This window comes from Anolis carolinensis, chromosome 1, assembly GCF_035594765.1.
Source record: "Anolis carolinensis isolate JA03-04 chromosome 1, rAnoCar3.1.pri, whole genome shotgun sequence".
NCBI classification, from domain to species: domain Eukaryota; kingdom Metazoa; phylum Chordata; class Lepidosauria; order Squamata; family Dactyloidae; genus Anolis; species Anolis carolinensis.
In genome coordinates, this window is record NC_085841.1 from 76,353,529 (window position 1) to 76,367,078 (window position 13,550).

General features: G+C 39.9%; 1 protein-coding gene across 5 annotated transcripts in view; it reads right to left on the minus strand.

Moving 5' to 3' along the window:
- Window positions 1-595: 595 nt before the first annotated feature.
- The window catches only part of mthfd1l (methylenetetrahydrofolate dehydrogenase (NADP+ dependent) 1 like), a 153,800-nt gene continuing 140,845 nt past the window's right edge, over window positions 596-13,550 (minus strand). For 3 of the 5 annotated variants that reach the window (XM_062977297.1, XM_062977294.1, XM_008116674.3), the window contains 2 exons: window positions 6,428-6,547; window positions 596-928 (listed from right to left, as the gene is read on the minus strand). In XM_062977297.1, coding sequence (XP_062833367.1) covers window positions 6,504-6,547 — 44 coding nt within the window. In that variant the 3' untranslated portion in view covers window positions 596-928; window positions 6,428-6,503. Of the gene's footprint in view, window positions 929-3,898; window positions 3,940-6,427; window positions 6,548-13,550 lie in introns of all 5 variants that reach the window. The other 2 variants (XM_062977285.1, XM_062977291.1) reach the window with 1 other exon arrangement.

Here is a 13,550-nt window from a genome sequence, read left to right on the forward strand (position 1 = left end):
TATTTTAATATCAATAGCTTATTAAGCACACTACTATTAATAACATGAAAGTCTCAACGTACATTCTATATTCATCTGTATATCACTAGCATTTATCAATTTCCGTGTCTTAAATGTCAATTTTAAACTAATATCCAAACAAAGGGTTGATCCCTTCTAGGGAGCCAAATAAAATTCCTATATGCATTGGGGATGGGATGGGGAATACTTCAAGGCTTGCAGATGAGGTATTGTGATCTCCACTGACTACAAAAAAGAAAGGAGGATTGTGGATGTTTGGGATTCTTGGAAAGTAATAGCTGAAAGCAACTTATTTGGCAAAGAGCAATAGTGACGAACACATGAGGTTCTGAGCATTTACAGCTGTTCCTCCACAGTGGGGTGGCAGGGACAGCAGTGGCATATTCCACTTTTATAGCATTCTTGGGCTGCTTTCTGAAATGAAATCCATCATTTGAAATCCTAGCTCTTCTCCCCCACTTCAGCCCCCAACAGTGCCCAAGGTAATATTGGCTGATCCCACAGATATTTTCAGCTAATATTATTTGGTGCTTCAGCAAGAAATGTCACTGTTATTAAAATGCATTACACTTGATCAAGCAGCAATATACTTTTAATATTAATTTTTGATCTGTCTGAGGGGAGAGTTCCAGGTTTTTAGCTGAAATAGAAAAATAATTATATTCTTTAAGATCTATCTTTTTTTACGGGTCACTTCCTCTCCTCCACACCTTTTGGAGTGAATAATGTGCAGGCAACTGCATGCCTTGAAAAACATTCCTTTACATTCTGCCTGGGAATATATTGTTGATCTTGCTTTGGTTTTTCATTAACAAAAAGCTTCAGAGATTAGCTTTTCTTTTTTGGTATTTTCTCTTTTCCAGAAGTCTTCCAGAGTTGTGTTGTAAGTTGTAGACATTCATGTCTCCTACACAGGAAACACAGATAATATTTTAAGATCTCCCATTTCCATTGCTTGAATAAACAAAACTCATTTTTAAAAAGTCTGTCAGGTGGCAAATTATCTGTAATATTGCTTATTAGAATGATTTGGCCTGGAGGACAAGTAAAGTAAAACAATTATCGTACCTATTCCAAATTATACATAACATTTCACACAGTACAGTACACACCTCAGGGTATAACCACAGGATAGTCTTATTTATTAACACTGTTCAAAGAAGAAAACTACCTTCTCCCTTTCATATTATGTCAAGGCAACAATGTTAAGTTCCTAACTTGAATAAGTTTGTGATTTCCATGATTTCAGCTTACATTGCATTTAAAGGCTACATTTATATACAAGCCAATTATTTTAGGTCACCACTGCTAGATCTGAATGTTGGTATAATTCCAGCTGAAGTCCAGTTTTTCTCCCTATTGCCCTTACCATATATTCCTCTAGGAATGGTAGATGTAGGGATAGACCACATCAATAAATCTTAGGAACAATATTTTTAAAAAGGAACAATATTTTTGAAGGAACTTGCAATGTAGTTTATGTGTATGCTCTCTTAATGTTATATAGGTTCCACTGCTTAGAAGGAAGAGCAGAGAGGGTTTATCAGCTCACTGCAACTAATGAGTAGATGCAATGCACTCTCAAATTCTGCAACTATACAGCTTTTGCAATGTTTCTTTTGGCAATTCTCAAATGTTGTTTTGTCAGATAAAGCCATTTTGGCTGTAACTCAAGGGTCAAAAGCAAGAGCTGCCCTGAACTGATGTAGTCATTGGCAGTGTACTCCACTCTTCTGGGATGAGGATGGGGTAGTTGGCAGAGAGAAGGAATACTTAGAGACCAGTTCTCCAGCATCTTTAGTGGCTCTTTCTTACTTTTTGGCCTGAGATTCAGAATGCTGTTTATTGCCTAAGTCAAATGGCCTGTTTCCTGTTAGAGATGCTTCCCTGCTTTTAATCTCATCGCTGTTTTTAAGACTGATGATCATTATCCTCTGTAGCTTACCAACTGTACACTGAATCCATAACTGTGAAGACTGTGCATATGTAGTGTCAGTGGCTGGGGAACTCCTCCCTCCCTGAAGTACACTAAGGTCCAAGCATCTTGATGCATTTTTAATTGGAGGGCCATTCAGCAGAGCATTAAAGTTTTAGCTGCTTCACTTAGTTTTTTAAAATGTGTGTTATGTTATGTCCTCCCACTGTAGCTCTTACTAGAGTAGGGTCCAGATCCTGTTTCATCTGTTTCTTTTGTGGTTTTGTACCATTCAGTCCATTTGGATTGTACGGAATGGCATAACCCCACAGGAACAAAAGAAACGGAACAAAAGAAACTTCAATGAAGTTGAAGGGAGATGTTGACAAGCTGGAATGTGTCCAGAGGAGGGCAACTAAAATGATCAAAGGTCTGGAGAACAAGCCCTATGAGGAGAGGCTTAAAGAACTGGGCATGTTTAGCCTGCAGAAGAGAAGGCTAAGAGGAGACATGATAGCTATGTACAAATACCATAATCATCATCATCATCATCATCATCATCATCATCATCATCATCATCATCTAATTACTTATTAATCGCCCTCCATCCACAATGCTCTAGGCGATTTACAAGATAAAATTGTAAAGGATAAAAATACATACATAAAAATATTAATAAAATTAACATAGATTAAAAGCTCTAGTAAAGAGCCAGGTCTTGAGTGCTAGGGTAAAAGGCCCTAATGCACGCATGGCTCTCATATAGGGCGGCAAGGCATTCCATAAGGCAGGGGCAGAAATAGAAAAAGCTCTGCGCCTGGTCCTTTCCAAGTGCACTTCTCTAGGACCCGGTACATAAAGTAAGTCTCGTTGGGATGGTCGTTGCGACCTCCAATGATGGGAGAAGGAGAGATGGTCCCTAAGGTATGATGGGCCCTGGCCGTAAAGAGTTTTAAAGGTCAGAACTAGCATCTTATATAGACCACGGTAATCAGTTGGAAGCCAATGCAGATGCTGCAGCACTGGTGTTGTGTGGCATTTCATGGGTGTTCTTGTGAGTAGCCTGGCTGCCGCATTCTGAACAATCCGGAGCTTTTGGGTCGTGGACATTGGAAGGCCAACATACAGGGCATTGCAATAGTCCAGCCTAGACGTGACCGTGGCATGGATGACTGTTGCCAGAGCCTCATCAGATAGATAGATAAATATGTGAGGGGAAGTCATAGGGAGGAGGGAGCAAGCTTGTTTTCTGCTGCCCTGGAGACTAGGATGCAGAACAATGGCTTCAAACTACAGGAAAGGAGATTCCACCTGAACATCAGGAAGAACTTCCTGACTGTGAGAGCTGTTCGGCAGTGGAACTCTCTCCCCCAGACTGTGGTGGAGGCTCCTTCTTTGGAGGCTTTTAAACTGGATGGCCATCTGTCGGGGGTGCTTTGAATGCGATTTCCTGCTTCTTGGCAGGGGGTTGGACTGGATGGCCCATGAGGTCTCTTCCAACTCTACTATTCTATGATTCTATGAAAAGGAACAGTAGCCGTTTGGTCAACTGATTTCCAGTACTTGGCTGTAGGCCTTGGCTGGAAGGGCCAACAGCCAAGCACCAGGCTCTTGATGCTTCTAGGCCCAGCTCACAGGGCCTACAGTAGATCGTTGAGTGCTCAATGCTCATAGGCCCCGCTTGCACGGCCTACAGTCGAGCATTGAGTGCTCAGTGCTCGATTGTAGGCCCTGTGAGCTGGGCCTACGAACCATCAAGCGCTCAATGTTCATAGGCCCTGCCAGACCTAGCACTTTGCCTCCCAAGGCCCAAAAAATCTTTGTTTTTTTCAGATCTTGAACGGAAAAGCCCATTTGTATAGGTGTCTGTTTTCGTAAGCAGTGGATGGAAATGGGGCCATACAAATGGTACAAATAGAAATGGTCAGTAATTCCATACAAATGCACAAGACTAGTTCTTACCCATTTGTAGTCCTCCAATGTTTTTCCCATTGCTCTTCCATCTGTTTTTCCCATGCACGCGCATGCACACAATGAATGAGGAATAAATGTAAATAACTGGACATGTTTGGAGCTGTCTGTTCAAAGCTAAGTTATTGCAATGTTATGAAGTGTTCATGAATATTCTACTTGCTAATTGACAAGATGCCAGCAAGCCTTAGGAGAGGAAATGCAATATCAGTTTGACTTGAAAATATTTGTGTAAGTGTGAGGGACAGGAAGGGCTGTCACATTTGTATAGGTGTGAGGAATAGAAAGAGTGTTGTGTGCTGCTGTTGCAAAGATAAACAGAGTGTAAAGTGGAGTAAATCTGAGCCAAAAGAAGGATTTTGTTTTCAGAAGGGTCTGTATATTGTTGACAGGTAAGCCAGCAAAGGGTCTATTGAGCAGATGGCAGAAGTTATAGCATAGACACACCATGGATCACATGATAAGATAAGAAAGTGCAGATGAAAATGAGCACCAGAGCAATGCTGTGTTGAATTTAGGAGATCCTGTTGCACATCCTTTTATCGAACTCATTGAGTGACTCTGGATGAATTATAATTTGCAACCTAATTACGGTTTGATTCTGTTAAGGATTTTCAGGGCAAGGATCACAGCGGGGAGGCATACAGAACACCTTTTCCAGAAAATGGGTGGCTGTATCACTGAGCTGTAGCCTTAAGATGATAGTAATGTGAGGTTGAAGAGAAAATACATTCCTGGGAAGTCTTCTGTGAAAATCATTAACAGCATGTATTTGTTTGGCTTTTTCTCTCTTATATTAAGCTGTGAAAGCATGGCACATAATTTCTTACTCTTATCTAAGGCGTAGATACATAGGGGCCAATTACGTGCATTGTTTCTCAAGTAAGAATTCCTTCCCGCAATGAAATTTTCTTACAGTCCCCAACCTTTTAGCAACCTCTAGTATTCCAGGGATTAAACATTGAAAATCGCTCTCACCCAGAGCTTTTCTAATTTAATGTGAACACATTAACATGGTAACTTTTCATACTTTTTTTTTAGATGCCTAAACTCTTTTTCTAAATGCTGAACCTACATTTTAAGTTAGTGCAATGCTAGAAAAGTTGGGGAGTTAAGGAAAACTTCATGGGTGGTACAGAATTCACATTGCTCCCATTTGAACCTCAACTCCAATAGCGACACCTTTGCACCCAATTTTCCATTTTTTCTCAATGCTCTGACTAATATTTTGGATCTCAACAGAAGAAAAAGGACATGAATTGGAAGTGAGAGCTGTTCATAGAAACCTGATCAGACTGCAGTATATTTGTTCTTTCCCCAACAATAGACTGTGAACTTAGAATATCCATCTCATGATAATGAGGTAAACTTCAATTTCTTTGTGCAACTCATATCAACATTCTCTGTGTCTTGGAAACTCATAGGTCCTTGTTCTTTTTTTCCTTTTCCTCTACAAGTTCATCTAAAATTTTCTGTGTGCACTATGGATTGGCCAAGAATATACTCTACTATTTAACTTTTGAGCCAAGGGACCCTACTTTACCAAGCTAATTACTCAGCTAATACAGTTCAAGAAGGGTAAGTACAAATTGAGTCTCCCTTCTCCAAAATGATTGAAACCAAAAGATTTTTTAAAATTTTACTTATCACAGTAACTGAGAGATGGGGGAAAGGAGTTAATTCCCATCAAGCCTTCCCCTATTGATCCCCTACTCCATCATGCCGGAAACCTGAAGGGGTCAAAAAAGAGAAGAAGGGGGGAGAACTCCAACTGCACATGTTCCCTGCAAAAGGCCGGTGCCCCAGATGTCCCAGACACTTCACCAGCTGTTAGAATACTTTGTCTTTTCAGCAAAGTAACTAGGGCGGGAGGGGAAATTTCCCCACCCACAAGTCTTTTTTATTCTCTCTGAGATGGATACAGGTGGTGGCTAATAGGGTCCCTTTGCTCTTGGTGTCCAGGATGCTGGCTGTACCACTGGTCAGACAAAAGCTGAGCACAAAAGAGAGATCTGCCCTTCAGGACCTGGAGTCCTCCTCCAGTTCTCCCTCTCCAAATCTCTGATGGTGATGGAGCAACCGTTTCCCAAAGAAAAACCCAGCAGACATGTGACCGTCTCTTCCTCCCCAAAGACAGAAGTGACAGCTGGTGGTAAAATGTTTTGAGTTTTGGAGTATTTTGGATATCAGATTTATGGATATGTGAGAATCATGCAGTATTTTTTGTTCTTTAGAAGGCAATCAGTTTGCCATCAGCAAATAAATTCAGCTCAGTATACCAATTCCTGAGCAATTTAATACGCAATGAAAGAAAATTTCATGATACAACAAAATTGCAACAAAATAAAGTCACATGAGAATATAATTCAAGGCTATCTATCTATCTGTCTGTCTGTCTGTCTGTCTATCTAGAAAGCCAAATAATTTCAGGAAGGGAAAGAGAATTTGTCTGAGAAGTAATTTGATCAATATCAAATGGTAAACACAGAAGGTTATTTAGCAATAGCAATATGAACTTACCTAATATCATGCCCTTCTTTGTACTTTTGTTCAAAACAATCCCTTAACTTCTTCTGTTTCAGGATCAAGGTCAATATCATAGAAGCAAGGCCGTGTAGGCAATCCTGGCATGGTGCTCATCTAAGAGGGAATGAAGTAAACATTAAGATCCTGCAGTTGTAAGCTGATAACCACACTGTGTACATGTTCTTACGATGAAGTGAAAAACAATATTGCTCTCCATGGGCCCATAGTTTCATATACATTAAAAGTAGAAGAACTGAATCATCTGCTACTCCAATTTGCTTTGCTAAACTCTAAACAGATTTGTTTGTGCCTCAGATTGCTTGGAAAGAAGTTCTAGAAAAGTAAATACTATGTGAGACAGGATTTGGGGGAAATCATCCACAATTTTATACACAAAATTATCCAGAATATGGCAAAGGAACTAGGAAAGTAAATAGTAAAAAAACATTAAGCCATCAAGATAAGTGTGGAGTTACTGCAGGGCTACATTCAGGGCTACATTTAATATTAGTTGTTTTTTTGGTCAAACACCTTTTGAGGATGTGTTCTCAGTGCTTTTTTTGGTGTCAGGAACAACTTGAGAAACTGCAAGTCACTTTTGGTGTGAGAGAATTGGCTGTCTGCAAGGACGTTGCCCAGGGGACGCCTGGATGTTTTGATGTTGTACCATCCTCGTGGAAGGCTTCTCTCATGTCCCTGCATGGAGCTGGAGATGATTGAGGGAGCTCATCCATGCTTTCCCTGGGTTGGATTCGAACCAGCAACCTTCAGGTCAGCAACCCAACTTTTCAGTCATCAGTCCTGCCAGCATAAGGGTTTAACTCACTGCGCCACCGGGGGCTTCTCAGTGCTAAGATGCTATTTAGAACTCATGGAACTGTAATTAGTACACAATCACATCACAACTATTTTCTAACAGAAATAAACTTATATGAAGAATTACATCTTTCAATATAAACTTGTATAGCTACTGCAATAGTAACATACTTAATATTTATCTGAAACCATTTTGGATAGTGCAAAGACATTTTATTTGGATGATCCAGAAATGCATTTTTCTGGAAATTCTGAAGCCATGGGACCTAATCTTTCTCCTGTGGTTTTCAGCAAAAGAGAAAGAAAGAGACAAACAGAAGAAACTTTCGCAAATATAAAGCAAAACACTTCTGTCCTCTTCTACCTTCCATCATGCACCCCCTTGGTGGTTTATGCCATCTTGAAGTAATAATTTATTTAAGACTTCAGAAAGAAAACAAGATCTCATTGTTAGGCACTATAACACAAGGAAATATATTTCATTACTCTCATACCCTGAAAACTTTGTCGTATGGAAGGAGTTTAGTAAGTTTATTGTTATAACCAACCATGATACCTAATCGATTTCCCCACATTTTAGGAATCCTCATCTCCCCCAATTAGCAAAGTCACCCAGCACATGGAACAGAGTGTTCCTGACTATCCAGTGTGCCATGCTAGTCATTTGAGGACATACCCAACTGCCTACCATGCATGTGACTGGTTTCCTAGACTCTAAACAGATGGAAGGTGATGGTAGAAAGCAACATCTTCTTATTTAATTTGAATTGAACATGACAAAAGAAAAACAACTCTGTAAGACTTTTGGCCTGTCTAGGTTGGCTGGAACATTACAAAGTTACTTTCTGGGAATGCAACCCACAGAATTCTCTAGCCAACATAACATGGTGCCTGCTGGATGTTGGAAGTTATAGTCCAGCATGATGTATTGGTTTGCGCCTTGGACCAACCACCTTATCACATTGAGAAATTTCCCAGTCATAGGACACTTCAGCCTTTTTTCTAGCATGGACAGGCATGGAGCTCATCACATGTTCCAGGGCTGAAAAAAGGCTGAATTGTCCTGAAAGGAGTTCCAACCTCTTATCACACTTTACTTATATCTTTACAACGGAAAAACAGGTGTGATGGGAACCATCAAGGTTTCCCATCCTGTTTCATTGCCCAACCGTCAGCAGTCTCTTGAACCCTATGGGGTTTGATGCATGGAAAGCAACAGTTTTAACCTGGGTCACTGGCTCTTGTATCCCCTGGGGTTTGATGCAGATCAATAGGGTCCCATAGAAAGCAATGATTTTAACCTGGATCACTGCCTCTTGTATCCTCTGGGGTTGGATGCAGTTCAATAGGATCCCATAAAAAGCAATGATTTTAACTTGGATCACTGTCTCTTGTGTTCTCTGGGGTTCAATGCATTTCAACAGGTTCCCACTGAAAGCAATGGTTTTAACCTAGATCGCTGTCTTTTGTATCCTTTTGGGTTTGGGGCAGAACAATGAGGTTTTAAACTTGTGTCAGTCTCCTTTAATGTAAGGGGCTTTGGGCACGGCAAGGGATCTCTTAGTTTTTTGATCTTGTGATGAATGTAAGGTGAATGTACTGCCAGTTCTCAAGTTTCCATGTGTGAGTGTGATGGGAGGCAGAACTCAAACAGGACTGCTGACAATATAAGAGGGATGATTCTCTACGCTAAAAGGACGGTCACTCATGCTTTCCTCTCTGCGTGATGAGGTCGTAGGACTCTGGAGACCAACGTTCAATTCCCATGGCCATGGAAACCCACTGGGTGACCTCGGGCAAGTCACATACTCCCGGCCCCAGAAAACCTTGTGATAGGGTGACCATAGAGCAGTGGGTCTCAACCCCAGATGTTTTTGGCCAACAACTCCCAGAAATCTCAGACAGTTTACCAGATGTTAGGATTTCTGAGAGTTGAAGGCCAAAACATGGGGATTTCAGGTTGAGAACCACTGCCATAGGGTCTCTATTAGTCAGAAATGAGCTGAAGATACACAACAATGAATCCAAAACCTAGGTTTTTCAAACTCTATGTTTTTACTTTCATACTTTCAAAGTAAATAAGGTTTTGCATAGGTACTGCAGATACTGAATGCTCATGCAACATATTCTCATGCACTGTTAGGAATCCCTTCCTTCCTCTTAGTGCCTAGTACCACAGCCGATGGAGCCCCCAGTGGCACAATGGGTTAAATCCTTGTGTCGAAGGTTCGAATCCAGGGAGCGGGGCAAGCTCCCATCTGTCAGCTCCAGCTTCCCATGCGGGGACATGAGAGAAGCCTCCCACAGGAGGGTAAAACATCAAACATCCAGGCGTCAACTGGGCAACATCCTTGCAGACGGCCATTTCTCTCATACCAGAAGTTACTTGCAGTTTCTCAAGTCGCTCCTGACATGGAAAAAATCACAGCTAATACATTCCTTAAGTTCCCTTGCTAGTTAGAGGTTTTTTAAAAAATAGAGAACCATTGGGGAGGAGAAGGCAAGAACATGATCCTTCACAGAATTCACTTTGTATCATAACTTTCATTTTTTCACCTCTAATCATCTTTAGTTCTTTCACACAACCTACCTAGGTTCAGTCAGGAATTAGAACTGAAAGAGAATCAGTTTTCTGTTCTACAATGAACCAAAAATGGAAAGATGAATGTTCAAGGTACATGCTGTGAACAATGTACTGTTCTGCTTATAAATAATGGTAATTTTAATACACTGATAGTTGTATAAAGGAGTCTGTTGTTGGACCTATAAACTGCCACATTTACATCGAGGTGCAGTGTTCCATTAACAAATCTCGGCACTGGTTGATGTGTGCAGTATGAAAAGGAAATTATTAGTGCAAAGGTTAATGGAGAAAAATTATGGGACAATTGGTTTTAGTAACATAGTTTGTCTCAGAGTAAGGAAATATATACTGCTGTTTCCTTTTCTTTTATAAATGTTATTATCCTCAAGTTGGAATTGGTTGTCAGAAATGACCTTCACAAGCCCCTCAGTGCTAGTAAACTAAACTAAAATAAAAAGAATCCCAAAACCTCAGATTGGAAAAACAGATGTTTAGAGCAGGCGAGATGGGATTACCTGGAAAAGAATCAACTTTTTAAAATGCTAATCATGACAGACTTTGAGGTTGCATTCTTTTCCAAGAATATTTGAAATAATTAAACACTTCTTAAAGGATGTAATTTCTGCACCTATATTTCATACTGCAAAATAAAAATATGGTTTGTGATAGAAGATCAGTCACAATTTTTGGCAGCTTTTTTAGTAATATCTATTTGGATTTGATTAGGTTTTTATTGAAATGTAAGAGGTAACAAGTACTATTTTATTTAATTATTTATTTACTATATTTATATCCCACTTTCTCACACCCCGAAGGGGACTCAGAGTGGCTAAAAGTTTGTCAAAATTCAATGCTGCATATGCTGTAGTTGGGCCAGGGGGCAATAATACTACTAGTAGTAGAACTGCTAGCAGGAGGAAAAGGGCTAATGGTGAGCAGGTGTTTGATGAGGAACAGCAAGCAAAGCAGGCCCGGGAAATACTTATGGCTCCTTCTGAGGATGAAACGTTTGAAGGGTTCTCTAGCAATGAGGAGTCAATGCTGGAAGAAGATGGGTTAACAGAGAGTAGAGGAACTAAAAGGTCAACTCGGGAGCAAGAGTCAGATGAGGAAAGGGAAAGGAAGAAGAACCGGGATCTACTCACTGCTCCCACGGAAGATGAAACATTTGAGGGTTTTTCTGGCAATGATGGGTCTGGGAGTGAGATGGAAAGTGCTGCAGATTGGACTCAAGTAAATGTGTGTGCAGAGCCAGTTCCTGGGAATGCATCAGGGGATTGGCAAACTACTGATACACCAGGGCCATGGGGAGATCTAAGTCTTGAACAAAGATAGAGGGACTGGAGCGATGATGGGTGAGGTTCCACGTATGAGATCAAGATCAGCTGCAGATAATGATGACAGGGCGGAGGCCTCATCATCATCGGATAACGATGTGCAAGTTAAAAGTGGACTTGGAAGTACAGACTCCTGGCAGAAGGCAAGGTGTCGGTTTGAACATTGGGTTGTCGCTGCCTGTTTTAATTTCTAGTACACTTCCTTGTGTTCTGCACTGGACATAAAAATCTAAGTAATGTATGTGGTAATCCAATTCCATCACATATAATATGAAACACCAAATTGGAAAATTGATTTTGATCTGAAAGTGGTTGTTAAGGGTGGCATTGAGATTGGTAAGGTTAAGTAAATAAGATATCCTATATACTTGAGTATAAACCGACCCGAATATAAGCCGAGGCACCTAATTTTATCACAAAAATTGGGAATACTTATTGACTCGAGTATAAGACAAGGGTGGGAAATGCAGCAGCCACTGGTAAATTTGAAGAATAAAAACAAAAACATATACCAATAAAATATCATTAATTGAGGCATCAGTTGGTTAAATGTAATTTAAGATAAGACTGTCCAACTCTGATTACCATATATACCCAAGTATAAGCCAACCTGAATATAAACTGACCAGGACCCTCACTCGAGTATAAGCTGAAAGGGGTTTTTTCAGCCTTTAAAAAGGGCTGAAAATTTTAGCTTATACTCGATATATACAGTACATTATATTGAGTGAAAATGTAAGATTTGAAAGTATCTAATTTAGACCATCACACACAAAGAATACTTAAATTGCCATTGTTTGTCCTGTTTAACAGCATTATTAATATGACCCTTTAGGCTGTCCCCATAGGGCAGTTTACAAACAATTACAACCAAAATACTTGCAATTTCCTTTCTCTTTAAAAAAAATCATGTAGGTGATTAGGCAAACTTGGAATACAAAATGAAGTCTTGAATTTGCCTTCCAAGTTCTGTAGTTTTATTACAAATTTCTAAGGGAGATACTGAATGTTGAATAGAAAAACAGATTATGCTGCACATGTGGTTTGATTTGGTCTTCACTTAACCCAACAAATATTAACCTTCAAGGCATATCGTCCTGGAAGAGATGTGAATTCAAAGCACAGATGTGGTGTTTTGGAACAATGATCTCGTTTTATAGTGACATAGTAGGCAGCTAGCCAGACCCATTCATATATAAAATTGTCCATGAATCATAAATGGAGCAAAGTAGGGATTTATTAAAAACACACCCACAGTCTTCCTATCTTTGTATTTGTTTGGAGATATGGTACAAAAATAATTATATGTAAAGAAGTATACTGTTATTAGTGAAGAGACTGAGAAAGAGACAGAATGAGTGATCTGAAATGGCATTCTTTTCTGAGGCTAAAATAAAGGAAGGCCAGAAACAGCATTGGGCAAGGTTGAAGTCAATGGAGAAGGGACCAGAACCAAAAGTAAGCAAGACAACTCCCATTTCTCTCTCTGACATCCCTTCTTGCTCTGTCTTCTAATCCAGTTTAATTTTGAACCTTTATACTGTTTCTGTAGCGAGATGACATTTTAAACACAACGATTCGCTGACTGAGATCACAGATATGCTTATAGAGGAGTCTTGCTTGGGGAAACCAGGACAATAAATATGACCAGTGTGGAAAGAGTGGGGATATACCATAATATTGACAGATCAGGACCAATGAGAGTTATGGTCAGAAGTAAAAGGGATGAAAGTTGAACATTTCCTATCTTAATGGGAAATGGCAACCTCCCAACTCATCAGATATTGCCAACTATTTATGTAATAATACAAGTAATTATGGCAAACAGGAAAGTAATTTCAAATATTAGGCAAACTGATGTTTCTAGAACATTTCTAGTGTTGGGTTGTTGTATGTTTTTTGGGCTGTATGGCCATGTTCCAGAAGTATTATCTCCTGGCATTTTGCCCACATCTATGGCAGGCATCCTCAGAGGTTGTGAGGTATGGAGAAAACAAAGCAAAGAGGTAAATATATATCTGTGGAAAGTCTAGGGTGAGAGAAGTCAGTGTGAATGTTGTAGTTAATCACTTAAATTAGCATTGAAAAGCTTATCTGCTGTCTTCTTCCTGCCTCTGGGGCATCCTTTGTTTAGAGTCGTTAACTGCCCTTGGTTGATTCATGTCTGGAAATACTCTGTTTTCAGTGTTGCTTTTTATTTACTGTTCTGATTTTTGAGTTTTTTAATACTGGTAGCCAGATTTTGTTCATTTTCATGGTTTCCTCCTTTCTGTTGAAGTTGTCCACATGCTTGTGAATTTCGATGGCTTCTCTATGTAGAAGCCATCAAAACCCTGTGATCCCGGCCATGAAAGCCTTCGACAACACATTTCTAGTATTG